General features: G+C 39.8%; 1 protein-coding gene across 1 annotated transcript in view; it reads left to right on the plus strand.

Annotated features, from left to right (window-relative positions):
* IPCEF1 (interaction protein for cytohesin exchange factors 1) overlaps window positions 1-6,530 on the plus strand; it is a 42,517-nt gene extending 35,987 nt beyond the window's left edge. Inside the window, exons 9-10 of the mRNA XM_010168367.1 lie at window positions 2,687-2,877; window positions 6,330-6,530. Of these exons, the coding sequence (XP_010166669.1) occupies window positions 2,687-2,877; window positions 6,330-6,530 (392 nt within the window). The remainder of the gene's footprint in view (window positions 1-2,686; window positions 2,878-6,329) is intronic.
* The last annotated feature ends 12,346 nt before the right edge of the window (window positions 6,531-18,876 follow it).

Genomic DNA, 18,876 nt, shown 5'->3' on the forward strand with positions numbered 1-18,876 from the left:
CTTAATTTACTGTTGTGGCATTAAGAGGCTTGTGAAATGCCACAATGCACCATTGTGTGAGTGAGGAGAAATATGTTTTCTTATCACAGGTCATTTTATTGGTCTTGTTAATTGATTGCTAGACATAATGCCTCTCTCCTTCATCCATTACCTCTCCCTATTTCAATTTTACAGCATCAATCTATTATGTTCAGTGGCAGCTTCAAGCCTGCAACACACAGGCTTTTGCTTTCTGAGCTTGGCTCAGGGGAACTCAGGACATTGAAGGTAAAAGTCCAGACAGGTATAAGACAGTCTGGCCTTAATTTATAGAGGTTTATTGGCAGACATACTCTGTCAATAGCAACAGTATCTGCTTCTGTACAAAAGCACAATATTAATGTTTTTGTAATTTTTTAACTGTTGAGCAGTGTAGACAAAGATGGAGACTAAAGTACTATATGACTCATACCTGGCTCTACACAGCCCGTAGGTTTCACTCGCCTTTGTTTTTGAACTATTTCCTGAAATCCCATTTAGCTGCTTCACTATCACTCCCTTTATCCACCCTATCTGAAGAATCTGTCACATTCCTTTCCTACTGAAATTACCTGACCCTGATCAATCCTTTTGGGGATGGGAGTGGTGGAAGAAAGAATAAGAAATAGGAGAGGAGTTTAAGGTTGCAATCTGGAAAGAATGCAGGAGCTGAGTACATGTTGCTGATCACTTGCATCATCCAGGAGCCTTTTGCTGGGCTTTTCTGACCTCAGCTCCCTCTTTTCTTCTGCACTGAATACTTCTGTCCCCCTTACCTTCACCCAGAAATGCACGGAATCTTAGCATGGAAGAAGAGTGTTCAGTGCTGCAGCTTGGGAGTCATCATGCTTGCTGCTTCGTAACCCTTTTAGGACACTGAGGAGCATCATGACAAGAATCAGGAACAGGGACTTCAAATTCCCCATGGATGGACTTTTTTTAAAGTTGCTGGACAGGATCAATGCAATTTTTTTCCTTCTTTTATACTCTTTCTTGGATACCTGGTAAAGGTCAACTTGTCTCTCTAAGTAATACTGTGTACAGTTCTGACGGGTGACGTCTACAGCAGAGCTGAGCCAGTCCTGGGCAGGAGCTGGCTAATGAAACAAACAACTGCTTCATCCCAAGAAAGTAGGCAGGAAGCTAGTTACAATTACGAGCCTCATGGCATAAGCCAACAGTTTTCAGGAAATACTACTGCCGTGTATTATGCCTTATACTCACATTTTTTTCTGTTTCCCGCAGCTTGTTATATATACAACAGTTCTCCTTTTCTTCCTCCAGCACTGCACCAATGTTGGAAGCTATATTTAGTTCTTGTCAAGTTACATTGGGCTTTTTATAATCACAAAGTAGTGAAGAAAAGGCTGGCAACACAGTGAAGGCAAATATTTGTAGCATATAATAAACTTTTCTTGTAACCTAAATATTTAGAAAGAACAGGGGTGTAGAAGGATGCTGTACTTTTTAAAGCATGGAAAAGATAAGGAGCAGCCTCCTAAGTGTGCTGACATGTTGGGTCTTTTTGCTGCAGCATGAGTGAACAAAAGGAAGAAGTCCTTTTGTTCAGAAAATGTTTGCTGACTGAAGATGATTTAGAAAAGTCAATGTTTAATTTTTAACTAAACAAAAAATGCCCAGCTAGTTCAACTGGCACATGGAGGACTGCAGTTGGGAAGAACCATCACAACTATCCTCAGTGGAATAAAAATGAATATTATCCCACTGGATCTTGAGGGACTCATTAGCACCTTGAAAACACCAGTAACTAAGATTTTCCTTTAGCAAACACTGAAGTAGAAAAGCTTGCTGTGTGGACTGAGGGACAAGAAGGGAGTTGCGCAGTTTGTTGCTGAAAATGGCCTTCTGCCAAAACACCCCTATATATGCCTGATACATTTTTAATTTCTGACTTCATTTTTAAGTTGGTTTATTCTGAAAAAAATTCTTTGATTCAATTTTTATCTTATTTTATGCTTTTCCATTCTGTAGCTTTTCCTTTCATATCTTCTCTGTCATGGAAGATGATGCTGCAGCTTGGGAGTCATCAGAATAATTAAGGTGGAGATAATCAAGGCTTTGTTGTGAGGCACCACAAGCAAATTCTGTGCTGCAATCTGTGAAACTCAGGAGTTAAACATCAGGTGCCCCAAGAGGGTTTTCTTTATTCTCTTTTCTAGGACCTTCTTTTGGGGCCCCTGACATGTTCCTACATTTCATTTCATTGGTCAATTTTTTAAAACTTGAGTTTTAATAATTACCAAAACCTGGTAATGAATTGGTACACCAAATAGAATTTGACCTGTGAGTTTCCAGGTGGAAATGTAATTCACTGTGTGCAGCATGTAGGGCAAAATGAATGGGTGTAGAACCTATTAAAGTTGTTTTAATTCAAATATAGTATCAGCAACAATAGTTCAGAGTATGTGATATATTTGGAGCATTAAAGCAGCACTGTGTCAGTGGAAATACATGCTTGTATCTGTTTGGATCATGACCTGACTCTTAAAAAACATTTGAGTTTGGTAGTATGTCTTTCTCATATGCATTATTACCCTATAAATTACCAAAAAAAATTTTGCTTGATTTTGACTCTACTGAACTTAACATTTCTGCTATCTGCTGCCATATTCACATTCTCATACTCAATTTATTCTTTTCTTTACAGATCAGGAAAAATGTGATGATGATGAGATGGAGCGACTTTACAAGTCATTAGAACAAGCGAGCCTGTCTCCCATTGGTGATCGTCGGCTGTCAACAAAGAAGGAGCTTAGGAAGTCATTTATCAAACGCAGTAAAAACCCCTCCATTAATGAGAAACTCCACAAAATTCGAATGCTAAATAGCACATTAAAGGTGAGGTTACAAAGCGAGCCAAGGAAAAGCCTGAAAGAAACAATTTGGCTGAAAAAAGCAGCAAGCCTATGCTTCAGCCAATCTCTAATTACATATTTACTTAAAGCCCCAGAGAATTTGGTTAAGTTTTTGAAACTGTTTTCTGCTTCGTTCTGAATACTAATCTGTGTTTTGTTGTTAAATCTGAATGAAAACAGAGGCAATAGTTCAGAAGGGACCCTTCTTGCAGAAGTTCCAGCCCATTTGGAAAATTTAATAAAGAAAGCTCCTCTTCATTAGCTGGAAAACTTGCAAGCTTGGCTGAATCCACTAAACAGGGGAGTCTTAAAAAAGGAAGAGCAGACAAAGTACGTTGATGATAAAGGACATTAAAATGACCCTGAGCCAAAAAAAGTTTTCCTTATGTGATTATTGGAGAATGTACAGGATGTGCCAAAGCTATTGTAAAGACCTCCTGTAACTAAAATATTTTTAATAACAAAAGCATCCTGCTTTTATGTTGGAAACGTATCACGAACTAGAGGGGTGGAGGGGTTCAGGGGACGTTCCATGAAAGGGCCAGTAAATCTGTCTGCAATATGAGGATTTATGAGGCTGTTTACTCGCCACCATCAAGTGTCATGGGATTTCAAAGCCTCCTTCTGAATGGTATTGAAGGAAACAGAAAGCTTAACCATAACAGTTAAATTGTAAGGAGAAGGAAGAATAAATGCAAATCTGGGCCTTCACTTGTTCCTTTTTGTCTGCATTAGAAGCAGGAATTGAGTATCTTGTTTCAAGTCTGTATACTTGGCTTCAGGCATTATTGTATGCTGGAGAAATGCATGAAAAACTTCCACGAGCACAGTCATTGATTTATTAGTCGCAATGGGAGGCTTGGCTTTGGCACCTCAGCCTGTGTTAAGCTTCCTGAAGATACAGTTGAAAAGACAAGTGGGAATATAGTAATTCTCCCTGCTGTAGGGCTTCCAGGCTCCCTATGGACATGGTGAAGTCTCTCCTCAGTATCAGAGAGTCTTCAGTGACATGGTACTGACTATGTTCATCTGCATCAGCAATAAAGTGAGCCTATCACTTAACAGAGAAGAAAGTTAGTTTAAAAAGTATTCCTGTTTTATGCAACAGGAAACTAAACATAGAAACAAACTGCAAAGCTTTCCCCAATATGAGCCTCCCTGATAAATCTGTGAACCAGTTAGTACAAAATGGAGCTGTATCTTGTGGGAAAATCAACTTCATTAGTATAGAGCTGAATGGATGCCTAGAAGCCTGACTGCCAGACATGAACAAGGACAGCTTTGCCTTGATTTAGCACGGGAGTATTGTATAAGTTGTGATTAGCAGTGTTTATAACCCTAGACTTGTATAAAACTTGTATTTAATATGGAAAAATAATTTTTGGAGTGTTCATAATGTATAAAATGTGTTGATCTTTTTTTACTTTTTTCAAACTAAGAAATTGGAGTATTGACAAGACAAATATAGCACAGACATTTTCTCACAGACACAAACAGAGTTCTTATACACAGCAATGTTTAAGTTAGCCTGTCTGAAAGGCAAATCGCTGCAGTGGGAAAGTGCCATATTCTTTGCATCAGTGGGATTATGTGTTTTTAAAGTAAATTTTCTTAACGTATTACATGTGACTTGAGATAATTGGAAATTATCTATTGGAAATTTAAAAATTGGGAAAGTTTTGCATGTGACCCATATTCACTCTGCTTTAATTAAAATACTATTAGTTTGAGAAAACTGATTTATGCCAGGTTCAGTGCAATTTTAATTTTGGACTTTTGACTTCACATCTTTAACAACAGATTAATGTTGCTGCCACAATATATCATTAACAAAACATGCTTTGGATAGTTTAGAAGAGAGGGAAGCTGTGTGCAAATGCATCACAGGCTTGATGAATGTGGGAAACAGATTTAGTGCTACAGAAATATTCCATTGCATGGCTTTTTGCCACAAAATTTGTGCTGGAAATACTATTTTCTTGCTTCTACCTCCCTATCTTCTTTTCTTCTCTTAGGCTAACTGTGCATATCTCTGCATTGATGCCAGAAGCCCTATTACAAAGGTTCACACTAGGTCTCGAGGGTCGGACCTGTGTAAACCAGCAGCTGAACACATTTTTGTGTTTCAAAAGCAGCTAAAGCATCACAAGGATTAGAGTAGTTGGAAGTTCATTAGAGTAGTAGTGGGATATGGATGTGTGATCAGCCTATTGCTGCTATCAGGAAGTGTCACAAATGTGTAGGAGCATTTTCAAAGTGTTTTCAAGGCAGCCATTAAAACAGAGTGTCTTCAGGTGTGATGAAACTGGTAGCAGCAGGAGATGATGATGAAAACTATTCCATTGCTTTGAAAAACAGACTGTGGCGATGAAGCCAGGCAGAAGCAGTAAAGATTTGTTAGTGCAGCATGGTGCCTCCATTACTTGCAGCTGCTAACTAGGACTTCTCTGTCCTGTGATCCATGGATAGGCAATAAGGGCTGGAAAAGCAAAGTGGTTCGTTGTATCAGAAAATGTGAAGACATCAATTAATATCAATACCTGCAGGGAGGGTGCAAAGAAGACAAGAGCCAGGCACTTTTTGGTAGTGCCCAGTGACAGGATCAGAGGCAATGGGCATAAACTGAAACACAGGAGTTTCCCTCTGAACATCAAGAAACACTTTTTTACTGTGAGGGTGACTGAGCACTGGCACAGGTGGCTCAGAGTGTCTATGGAGTCTCTCTCTTTGCAGATATTCAAAGCCATCTGGATGTGTTCCTAGGCAGCCTGCTCTAGGTTCCCCTGCTTGAGAAAGGACGTTGTACCAGATGACCTCCAGAGGTCCCTTCCAAACTCAAGCAGTCTGTGTTTCTGTGGCATAAAGGGTCTCAGTCTCCTTATATCAGTGACCTATACCAGGGTGCCTGCAATATACGTTCTGAGCTACTCTCATCTAAAAGCAGTGAATACATTTGTTAGTAGTAGCTGGCAGTAGATGCGTTAGCAGCCACATGTGCTTTAGCCACCCACAAACTCTACTGCCAGTGGATGGATTATATAAAAAAATATTTTCTGTCTATCTCCTAGAGAAGAGACCAGGGAATAAGTATTTTTTGAGAAAGTTGGCATTGGTGTGAATTACAGCAATAAATGCTGTTGTGTATAGTTTCATGCAAGTACTAACTTGTTGTGAGACAGCATAACAAAGTTTTTCTAAGAATCCTACAAAATAAAAAATCTTCACTAAATCATAATTTTGCCTCGAATGGGAACAAACTTCTGCTGTGGGCTTAAATTTGATGATCTATGTTCTAAAAATGGGAGCAAGTTTCCAGGAGGATGGATAATTGACCATATCCTTGTGACAAGGTTCTGTAATGTTCCCAGAGTGTTTTTGTTATGGACAATGAACTTGACAGTTTCTGTGGGAAATAACCACTTGTTCTCTTCCTAGTGTAAGGAACATGACCTGGCCACAATTAACCAGTTGCTAGAGGACCCAAAGTTGACGGCAATGAAGTACAGAGAGTGGAGGAACACAAACATCATGCTGGTCCAAGATATCTATCAGCAGCAGGAGGTCCAGGACATATCCACAGAGAATAATGAGGAGCAAGAGATAACTCCACAGCCTATTGCTGAAAGTGCCATCTGAGGCCATGGTTCAATGGTTCATGGCCAAGACTTTTCCCTGCGGGTCTTCACGTACAGGCACTTTAAACTGCTGCATTTTGGAGTTTGTTTTTTCCAAGTGTTCTTTGAAAGGAAAACCACCCCTTCTCCAAAGCTTTAATTCCTCTTGCAAAACTTATTTCATGTCAAAAGGATGAATATCCCGAATTAAAAAAGCATGCCTGAACCTGGACTGCATACCTAAGAAGATAATTTTATGAAGCAGCAAAGAAATGTTTTTCCATCTTGGGAGAAGTAAATTAAATATGTCCAAGTCCTGGAAGTGCTAGAACTGTATAGTATGAACTGTATAAATGTGAGAGCCTTGGGGTTGCTTTAACCATGTAACTTACTGTTAAATGAAGCTACAACAATGCCAACAGGATGTAGTCTACTCTCTACCTTTTTACCCTTTAAGATAACCTGTTGTATGCATTTACGTCTCTACGTTCATTCACTTTCACTGCTCTACCAGTTTAAACTGAGACAAACAGAATAGTAATTATGCATGAGTTTATACTACAGACAGATGTCAGGCACCCAGTTTGTGCTCTGCCTGGTGTTTTAAGAGTTTCAAATTTATTTATGGACTAGACCAAAGTACTGTCTTTCTATATGAAGCAGAGAAGGTCTCTCAGTGTTTGCTAATGTGTAATTTACTCTTCAGTGAGGCAGCTAATGCTTCAACAAGTTTCAACTTTTCTTTTGGACTTGGCAGAATTCCTTGGAAGTTATTTAATTCTTTCTTATTTTTGACAATGGTAAATGTATAAGGTACAAGTTCATCCCAGATTCCTACTTAGTAAAGTGATCAAGTTCACAAGACAGAAGCTAAATAATTAAATTCCTGATGTGGACCTGAAAGTGTAAAACGTAGCTGCAAATATTTTTGTAAATAGATGTCATTTTATGGCTTATATGAATGTGACTATGTACTGTATATAAGTTTTATTTATATATTTATATATGCTGAAATTTCTTCATCTAGATAGGCACAGATGGACCAGACCCACCCAGATGAGAGTGCTTACAGGTTGACTTGAAATGCCCCCTTGTTTTTTGTTCCATTATGAATCACAGCAATGGCTCTACATCTGAGACTACCCTGGGACAACTGCTGTAGCTTTTTCTTCTGTCTTTCTAGATTGGAGTTCTAGATGAAGAAAATCTGTATAACTTTGGGCAGGAAAATAAGTTCTCTAGAAAGTTTCAGAATTTCCCTTTGGTCAAACAAAAATAAGAGGTTTTGCTGCAGGATTATAACTGTTTGACTTCATTCTCCTTAGTACAAGGTTTGGGTTTCTGCCTTCCCGTCCTCTGCATGTTTACAAGTATGAGGAACTTTACAGAGTGCTGAATTTTCAAAAGCAAGAATTAGCCCACCGTTCTGAAATTAATACCACTACAGGGACTGTGGCAACCTGCACTTCTGTTGGCTATTTTGTAGAGATATTCTTTGTCATTAGTTTTCAACATCGTTTATCTTTTAAAGCAAAACACGCTATACAGATGCAGCCATGTTCACCTGTCTCTATACGTTGTGTTTTATCATAGGTTGATTGAGAAAACAAGTTAATAGTGTTAGTGAGAACAGGTGAAATCTTTTCCACCTGTGTAGTGATGTCTGGCTGTTGATACTGCATTTTTAACACTCGGCAGCTTTCCTTTTAAAACAGACATGGAATTAGGTCCTAATGCATCCAAAAATGGAAGTTAAGGCTGTGTTGGGTGTGAGAACTGAGAAACAGAGGGTAAGCTATAAGAAAGGGGAAACAGAAAGAAGAACGTAGGCTTCTTTGATACTGGCTTTAATGGGAGAGGGTCAGGGGAAATAGGGGCTGGTTGAATGCAGAAGCAAGGCTATGCTTGAGATAGCATCACTGCCTTGGGTGTAAAAGGGTTCAGGAGTGCGAGGGTAAGGGCTGATATTGGATCAAGACTTAATAATTGGGGCTAGTCTGCTGATAGGGGGCAAATGTTAGCTGAGACCTGGAAGTGGGTGACAATGATTAAATGGGGAAGCAGACACAAAACCCAGGCTGGCTAAAAAGCTATTGTTTTCAGGAAATTGTCATATCAGTGGTGATTTCATCACTTCACCAATTCTAACTAGAAGTTGAAAGAAATTAAGCAAGCTCAATACCAGTTGCAATTTGATTTAGAGTAATCACCTCCTAAAAATTGAGCACATTTTAAGATTTTTCATCTTTCACCATTCCCAGAAGATCCCCTGAACAGTGGACATCTATGAGTGTCTTGCTCCTGAATTAGATTCTTCAAAGTAAATTGCATAGGTGGGAGAGGGATAGCCCCTGAATTTGACATGATGTCAATTAACTGCCAAGCACACACTGAAAGTTAGGAGTGTAGGGATTAATCTGCTTGGTCTATCTCAATTTTAACTACTTGGTGCTAAATAATGGATAAATAATGGAGGTAAAATTGAATGTACACTTTAGATTTTCTCTTGCAGGTGCAGACCATTCAGTTTTTCACGAAACAAAGCATGTGAACACAATTTTTCTTCAAAAGAATCTTCACTTAGATCTTAAAAACAAGCACATTCTTAAGTGACGTGTTGAACTGAGCCAGCCTAGTCAGTGCCTTGCAGTTCTGAGCAAAGTCCTAATCAACTCTGTTTGCTGAAGTGGATTTGCACTATACAAAGGAAAGCACTATGTGGCCTGCACACGCTGTGTTGGCTCTTTTCACACTGAGCTTGTATAAGCATATGTAAATCAGGTTTCCCAAATACAGAGTCAGACAGATGTCCTCGAACTTCCCAAACTCTACTATTGGTTTTGATAAGATTATGTAGCCTAAAACAGCTTTTAAATTACTCTCTTTCAGATGGTGAGTAGGTACTTATTGTTGAACTACTGAGTTTTTGAAAACCTGCTGAAGATAGGCTGTATCACCCTATTTGAAAATAACAGAAAATTTTGAACGAGGTTACTTTAATGCAATTGTTATTTTAACAAATTTCTGTGTGTTCAAGAAAAAAAATGTATGAGTTCTATGCAAGTGCAGTGTTGGGATTCTATCTCCATTCTCTTCAGCTACTATTTAGACCCAAAACAAATGGAAAGTTTGGGAAATGTGAAGTGAAATATGTAGTAAAACATTTCCCAATGCTACTAATTAATGTGACAGTTTTCACCTGGTGCTGGATTCATCAGGCTGTGCAGCAACATGAAAGCCACAGTCAGAGAAAGAAGGGTGCACAAGCGGACAGCTACAAGTAGTAGATGCAGTAGGGAGCCACCTTGGTAGGAGAAACTTGGACAACTGTGCTCCGCTCAGTGATACTTATGGTGAACGGTATCTGTTGGTCTGAATTTGGAAGGCCTTCACTACTGACTCTTAGTGTTAGGGAAACCGCATCCCCAGTGAGTGTCTAAAAGTCTTGAACCACCTGCCTCATCGGTCTTATTTTATGTACTTTTTCAGGAGAAAATGTGTGTACATGGATGTGTGCACATGCACACTTATTCCTTTGTCAGTAAAGCCTTTTGCTATTGGTGCAATTATTGGTCCAGCTGTGCAGATTTTGGAGTAACTAACAACAATATCTAATTTCATCTGTTTCTGCAGCCTGTCTCTGGTGGCTTTTCTGGAAATAGGATCTTTCTGTTTTGGTGGCATAGATCTCATGAGCTACAAGAAGGATCTGGGATGCCATTTCCTTTCTTAAGATGGGAGAAGTTTCATGTGAGAACAGTGAATTGTTTCTGCATCTAGTTCTGATGATTTACTCAATACTGGGTTTCACCTGAAACAGCAATAAGCAGAAATAAATGATGTGCTATTTTTATTTTTATTTTTTCCCTGCAGATACTTTTCTTTTTGGAGAAAACCTTGATATTGAGAGAAAAAGCTGTTTTGGGAGAGCCAAGGAGGGAGGGGAATAAGAGATGGTATCTGATTTTAAATTATGTAGAATTTCAGAATTTAAAATTATTTATAGCTAGGAAAAATTATGGGTATGCTGTGTCTATTCTGTGAGCCTGTAAGCTTACATGTCTATTACAGATATAATATAAAAACGTGTATTTTTTAACTCTGAAAGTAGCAAGAGAGTTCATGTAAACATATTTCTATGTGAGGAACTCCACTGTGATTGAAGTTTGGGGTTTGGGTTTTTTGTTTGTTTTGTTCTGCTTTTATTGGTGGTACAAAAGTGACCAATTGCAATGAGAGTGTGGGCTTACTTCATTTATATGAGACATGTCTTTCTGTTAACAGGAAGCCAAAGTGGTTTCCTTGTAGCAGTAGAGCCAAAGTGGTATTTCCTGTTTTGTGTGGGGCATTTTGAAGCAACAGACATTTTAAGATGTCAGTCAGCATTTCCTTGACAACTTGAAGATTTATCCCATTTTGGTCTGCTCCAAGCTGCCACATTCTTGCATTTTTAAGAACCAGCTTCATTATTAACCAAAATAAAATTTGAGGTGAAAAAAGAAAAGGAAAAACAGAACAGAAAATCTCTGAACTACAATCAGGCTGAAAGTCTTTTCTCTGTGCATAAGGGTAACGGGAGCTAAGCTTGCCAAAAGCTAGGCATTTCAACACTGAAAAAAGATTGTCAGTTGTTGAGGAGAGTACTGCATTCCTTGAAATTTGTTATGGGAGAAGTTCCAAGACCTGTCTGCTCTGGAAAATTGAATATTTTTCTAATTTAATTTATTTCCTCCTGGTAAAAATCCAAAGGGAGTGGCTTATAAACTGGCAGAAAGTTAAAAATGAAATATGCATGTAATTCATTGATAGTTCATGAACTTTAATGTATTAACTTGAAATGACTGACTTTAGAAGACTCGGCCTTTAATGCAGAAAGTCCATTTCTTTGGGAAACCACTGTAGCTACCACAGTGTCTGAGGCTTATGTACCTCACCTGTCCCTCATCAGGTCCATTTTGAGGATGTAGGGGCATTTCTAGCTTATATCATCAGACCATAGCTTAGGAACCATGTGAACTCTCATGCTTTCTGTGTCCTACATGCCTTAAGACTTACCCAAATTATTCTGACTCTTGAAGCTCATAGCAATTTTACCTTCCCCCACCTAAAAATAAAGAGGATATGAAAATATGTCTCCCACTGTCATGTAAAGAGAAACAAGCACTAGTCTAGCAAAGATTCAGATAAGTCACTTTATTTACAAAAGTTTTCCAAACTAACTTACCTGTTGAAGTGCCATATGTGCACACTAATAGCTGTGCTCTTGTGCAAAGCTTTTAGTGCTGAGGACTGGCCAAAAGGAGTAAAGAAGATGTCTATTCCATTACGCTCTGTGTAGATAGAGAAAGCCATGCATAGAAGAGTATTTGCAAGGAAATCTGTTAGGCAGGGGCAAGGCCTGCAGCACCATTAAATTTCATGGAATCCCAGTTTGGTATTTTATGTGCTAAATCTATCTTTTTTTTTTTTTTTCTTTTTCCCCCCACTGGTTTCAAACTCAAAGCACAATGTTAGCACTCAGCGCTGCCTTTTTATTGCTTGTTGCCCACACATATGACTTGATTTTAATGGAATGATACACACATCTTGCAGAATGAGAGCCTTATGTTTGCACTTGTCAATTAAACACTGAAATGAGAGAATATTTTGCTCAGCCTTTTTTTTTTTACTTTTCATTGCACATTTTTTTTTTTCAGTTTACTACTGTATAATAAAGTAAGGATTTGCTGGTTCTGTAAACAAACAAGTTCCCCTTGGGACTAATATTACAGTTAAGTTGAATAATAGGAAAAGTCAATGAATGGTTTGACTGAGGAGTGCCCTTCACTAGTTGGCAATGCAATTTTTGAAACTGCTGTTAAATTAGCTAATTATCTTTAATTAGCTGCTGTAGCCACCCTTAAGGAAGTATGGTCTCTTCTGACAGGTGTGGGATGTTGTTGGATTATTTATCTATTTATTTATTAGCTCACAGAAACACCTGTTTCAATTAAAAGAGTCAAAAGATTCAGTTCAGCTGGACAGGCCAGCCAGATGGCAGCACAGTGAAGGTGTGTTTCCTAAGAAATTAACTTGTTTAAGGGCTCAGCTGCCCTGGAGGAAGAATATCCCTGTCCCACTCTGTTCCCCCAATTTCCTACATGCTCCCACTGCTTACCTTGGGCTAATCTGCTTATCATTTGGCACCTCTGTCAGCTCAACCAAGTCAGGCAGCAAGGAACAAACATAGCAAGCTGGTTAGTTGTCTACTGTGATGTTGAATAAAATTGGCTTATGGAGAAGTTCAGTGCCTGCCAGAGCCCTCCGAGGGAGGCAGCTGGATTGTGTAGGCAGAAGCTGAAGGAAGAAGAGCTGCATAAGCAGGAGGGAAGAGCAGGAACTCTTCCTTTTAGGAGCAGAGCATTAGCTTGTCTCAGCTTCCTGCAAAGCTAAAGCTTCACTTTCACCATGCGATGATTTCCCTTTTCCCCTCCGTCTGTTGTGAAGATAACCTGAGCAAACAGTTTTCATGAGGGGTTTACTGTGATCTCATCCTGTGCTCTTGCTTTCCATGCCTCATTCATGGCCAAATATTTTGTTTCTGAGCATGAAATCCAAACTGTACACAAAGCAATGCTATGTTTCCTTAGGATCCTTCCTGGTATGCTTGCTGTAGGGATGCTGGTGCAGGCATGAGAGAGGCAGTGGTTGAGGCTGGAGCACCATACCTGGACCCATTTACATCAGCTATGAAATAGAACCTCTCTGGCTTCAACTGCCTCTTGTTTTTGCTCTGGCTTTTGATTTGCACCCTCTTGTGGTAGTACAAAATATAACTGGTACCAAAGTTTTATAACAGGAATTAGTTGCTCATCACGATTTGGATGTTTGTCTTTTGACTGCTTTAAAAAAAAACCCAGACCATCACACTAGCCTTCTCCAGGCTTCCAGATAGCCCCTGTGAGCCTGGGGTCAGTTATGTTCATTGTCAACACAGAGGGCAAAGGCACCATTCCTGGCATCTGACCCTATTTCATCACTTCACATTTTGGAAAGGCTCAGTCATCATTCTTCTGATATGATCACGGGCTGCTTCTTATTGGAAGGAATTACCTCCTACCAGGGGGAATGTTCCTGTCCTATCTTCCTGTGCTCAAGAAATGACCTAGTTGTCACTGGAAAATGTTCAAAATTGGGAGAAGCCTTGGTAGTACATGGGATATTGTGACATGGTGACAAATTGCTCTGTTATTTTGATGGGGAAATGTGTTACCTTCTTTCTACTTCTGGGCAGAACGGTGTGAGTTTTGGGCAGACACAGAAGTTCTCCTGGTATTGCCAAACACAACTTCTTGCAAACGGGTCTCAGCAAGTTTTTCTGACGGAGAAAAGTGATCGCTTAGCACAGCCTGCCGGCTGTCAGCGAGAGAGCAAGCAAGGGAGAAAATACAGTTTTACACGCAAGAGGGGGAGTTACTGCTGCAGGAGTGATGGTCTCGGTCTACATCTGAGCAAGTTTTGCAGTGAGGTGACAGCATTTGCTGCAGATGGAAAAATGGAGACGCTGTCTGGCACAACGGCCCTCTCCAGACCTGAAACAGAAGCAGTAAACTGAAACCAAGTATAGTCTGAGGATAAAGATGCTCTGTGAGGAAAAGCAAATTAATGTCTGAGGGGCCAAGGCAGGTGCTAGGAAAGGAGAGTTGGTAAATGAGGGGAGAAAGGGGTCATTATTGCCTGCTGGAAAATGAGGAGCACGATATAAGTGGAAACTGACAACCTGTCCTACAACTGATGTCTCAGAGGGGACAATTTTAGTATTTGGTTATTTAACATCCATGAATCTCAGACAGTAACTTGTTGAAGCTGTTTTGCAGAACACCCTAAAAGCTGAGGATGGAGAGGTTGGAAGTTGTTTTGTGGAAAATACTCTCATGCTGGTGTTAAGGACCATGGCATGTTTCTATCCCTCAAGAAATGTCTAGTCAAATCTGGTAAAACCTAAAAGCCACCTTCACAATATGGCACAGGAAGAGAGCTGAAAATTCAGAGGCATCTTCAATGTCCTCAGCCCTTGCAATGGTGGCCATGCCCTCGTAATCTATGGGCCTATCTGTGATCTTGCAGTCCTGCTGCTGAAGTAGAAGATATGTTTCTAAGGTATGTTTGCTTAAAGCTTATTTTCATTACAGGTAGTAAATTCAATTCATCTTGGCTAGCACTTAAGTTCATAAATTACAGCAGCAGTGAAGTTGACCCTGGTGGTGGTGTCCTTTCCTGTGTAATTTGTAAAATTCGCTCTACAAATGCCAGGAGGAGCCCCAAATAAGATTTCATATTGCTATAAAACATACATATCACCTTTCCAGATTGATGTGATATTTCATCATGAGCAGAATGTTTGCTGTGAAATAATGTATTTTGCTCATCTTGCTGATGACAAGTTGAGGCAATTTATGTTACTGTCTTATGTGTCATTTCTGAACTGTGTTTTCTAACAAAAAAGGATTAATTATGATGCTGATACTGGTTGGAAGAAGCAGATGAGAGTCTCAAGACTGAGGCAGCAAACAAAGCTCAGCACTTTAGAGACAATAACACAAATTGTGTATATGTCTTGAAAAGGGGATGTGGGAACCAAACTCATTAAACTAAGGGAAGGAAACCAGTCCCATGAGGAATCAAAGGAATGATGAAGGCAGAGTTTGTGTGAGGGCACTGTTCATACAAAAACCTGAGTGCGAACCAACCCCTGGGAACCAAGTCCAGGTGCAGGAAGGTGTTGGCTGCTTTGGGAGCATGACTGCTCCAAGCGATCACAGGGCAATCTGGCCAGGCTGTACCCTGGGCAGGCTGGGGTGCTGGGCCGGAGGAATGAGAAATGACATTGCTAGGCACCTCTTCCAGACATGAGCAGCCATGCTAGCTGTTCTCTGGCACTGTGCTGACTTGTGGATCTAGATCCATCTCAGATCACCTGGTCTAGTTCTGCATTTTTATTTCTGCTTGAGAACATCTGCAGTAGGGTGCAGGATGGCAGTGGCTGAAGTGCCTGGTTTATTGGCTTTGTCCTGTGAAAGCCCTGGGACTACAGTTGTGTCTAAGGCTGGCCAGGGTTTCTTGTTCATATTTCAGTGTTGCTCCAATTGCTTCTGCTGATAAAGATTAGTCTAAAGCTAAGACTAGCTTTTGTGTCAGAGAAAGTGTGAGTTAATGTTGAGTGTAGGAGAAGTCATAGAGGCTAATGAGCACTGCGTCATGCACCTGTTTTTGCTTTGTTTCTAGCTGTGGCCCTGGTGTGTGCCAAGGGAATGCTCTTGATTGAATTTAGGCTTAGACAGTGACAAGGTTCAGGACAGAAATAATTTTAAGATCTCTATTACTAGATCCTTCATGAACGAATGTGATCGATTTAAGATAGGAGGTCCAGGGGTAGACAGAAACCTGTCTCTAGGGTTGCATTCAGTTTGGTATAGTGAAAGCTGAACATACAGATTATTTTCCAGGTAGTAGAAAAAGCACAGAGGATATTTCAGGGTTAGCAAAGGCTGTTGCCTTTATTTTAATTTTGATTTGGGGTTGGGTGGCATTCTCAGATTAGGGTGGCACCTAATATTTGGGCTATAGTTAGGCCACGTACTGACATTTGCTTCGTAGTCTCTGCTCACCCTAGATGTGTTCTACCTGTGCCCTAATTGTCAGTTTTGTCTGTAATATCCTTAAAGGTAACTTGGAGTCTCTTTCTAGACCCAGCACTACTGCAGGTTCATCAGCTGTGATTACATGAGTGTTATCCCCAAGTAGACAGAAACTGAACACTGCATGAAAGACAATAAATATTCACCTAAACTTTTATCTCAGTTCTTGAGGGCAGTTTTACACCTTGGCAAGATAGAGGCAGAAGACAGAAATCCTGGATCAGCTCTCACAAAGGAAGTCATAGTTTGACTGTGTAAGAAAAAGGGTTGCATAATTGTTCTTTTTAATTTACTGGCAAACAGAATGCAGATACTGGCTTAAGTGAAACCAAACTTGCACAGCCTTGGAGAGTGGTGTCTGGTTTGTGTGTTGGCAGATGACCTCAGCTGCTTCCTGCTAAATAAAGGGATTTTGACTGTTTTCTGAGGACAAAGCTTTATCTGTAGATGCAGGTAAACTGAAAATTGTTGTATTTGATACATTCACATTGTTAGAATGAATTTTAGTGTTTCTGGTGGATCTTTTCTTAAATGAACTGAGCTAGAAGGCCACTAGGTTGGTCAGGCTGGACTTGCCCTTGGTGAAGCCATGGCTGGCTGTCTCAAATCATGTGCCTGTCTTCCCTTAACATAGCTTGTAGGAGGATCTGTTCCATGATCTTTCCAGGCACAGAGGTGAGGCTGGCAGGTCAGTAGTTCCCAGAGTCCCCTTTTTACTCTTTTTAAAAATGGATACAACAATTCCCTTTTTCCAGTCACCAGGGACTTCACCCTGACTGCCTTGACTTTTCAAATATCATGGAGAGTGGCTTGGCAACTGCATCAACCAATTCCATATATACATTCAGGAGGCTCTGTGTAAGGCAAGAGGAAAGTTGAAGAGATTTTCTGCTTAAGTGTCCCTTCTGACAAGAAGCATTGCATCCTGGAATTGACATTGTCCACTGTAGATTTAGACCCCGTGAGCCCAGTTCTCCTTGTGTGACTTTGTCTCTTATGAAGCCAGAATATGGCTGTGCAGAATTGCAGACACCTTTGCAAAAGTAATATGCAGCTGAGACGCCTTTGAGCTGGCTTGCGCCATCTCATTCAGCTAATGAAGGGAGGGGTGGGCTCAGCAGCCTGCGGAGTGGGGCTCAACAGCTGAACTCCCTGTCTTTTTGGCTTTATCATTATTAAAGTCAAGGCAGCATGAAGAGGCTTGCCTGTGCTACAGGAATCCGACTCTTGTTTTGAATAATGGGAGGTTACTTTATAAATCCACATCAGGGCCTTCCATGTCTGCAAATTAACAGAGAAAAATAGGGTGCTGATGGCAGATTGTGCAATGGGCAGAACAGTCTTAACTGATTCTTGCCAATTAACAAACTTTTAATCAGGATTCAGGTACTGAGGGAAAACTCTGGAAATCAGGTAAAATGTGCCAACCGCAGTGGTTAAAATACCACTTCAGTGGCCTCAGATGGGTCCAAATCTCCAAACCATGCAACGAGATCGACACTTTACTTTCCACTGCTATTCAATTTCTAATTTGACCATCTGCTATTTCTCTTGAACTTTTACAAGTTTTCTGCTCATTGGTGCTTCTATTTATTACATTTTAGCAAACAGAATGAAGGCAAAACTACTTGTACTTTCATATATTTTGGCTGAATTTTTAGTAGGCATAGGATCAAGTTCTTTTTTTCCACCTTGAGATTTCTAACAACTAGTGTTTTGTTTTGAATTTTTGGAAGAAGCAATATATTTCTGAATAAGGTGTAGTTTAGTTCAAGATAATTTAAATTCTCTCTTATTGCTTAACAAGTCTGTGAATATATATATATATATATTAAACCTCTTTTATTGAATGCTTGGTTAGTTTAGTCAATAGTGCAGAGATGATACAGGCTGTGCAAATTTAATTATTTTTTTGTATTCCTTCATTGGAATATTTCCCTGTATCTGATGTTCCAGAAAGTCAGAAGACAAAATAATAGGGATTGGGAGGGCTCAAGGCGTGCACTGTTCACATGTAAATGATGCATTGCCTGGGTGTTTCTGCACATCTGTTTACTGTCACAGTCTCTTTCTGTAAATATCTATTTTCTTTTTCTCTTGTAATGCTGTTAGTATGCAGTATAAGAAGAAAGCGTTCTTCCCAGTTCCTCGCATGTTGAGACAGAAGGATAAATACAACCTGGGGTACTGAAATGTGTTAGGGGTCTGATGACGAGGGCAGCCAAACCCTCTTGCTCTGAAAGGTTTACAAATCAAGATTTCTTCTGTGTGTCATAATGCAATTAGATAAAAGCAGAGAATGATGGCATCATAACATTGAATAACACAAGTTATTATACAATGTTTAAGAATTTTTTTTTTCAAGAGAGAATTAGACCAAATCTAAGCATCAGCTTATGATGAATCAGAATTTCATGCAATGACATTAACTCTTGGTAATGGAGCTGATGAGTATCATCACTAGATGAACTCTAAACAGGAGGCCTCCCATTGGTGTTGCTAATAACTGTAACCTCCTTCTGTGCTGATGGTCTCTGGTTTAATGCAGTTCATTACAGAAAAGCACAAGACTAATTTTTTTAAGTATTTGATAGAACACTTATGCTGCCTTTTTCTATTGCCATCATTATCTCTGTCATTTGGAATTTGAATATGGGATAATTGTAAGAAAGCTTTTCTTCTCTCCTAAGA

This window comes from Antrostomus carolinensis, unplaced genomic scaffold (assembly GCF_000700745.2).
Source record: "Antrostomus carolinensis isolate BGI_N321 unplaced genomic scaffold, ASM70074v2 scaffold445, whole genome shotgun sequence".
Classification (NCBI taxonomy): domain Eukaryota; kingdom Metazoa; phylum Chordata; class Aves; order Caprimulgiformes; family Caprimulgidae; genus Antrostomus; species Antrostomus carolinensis.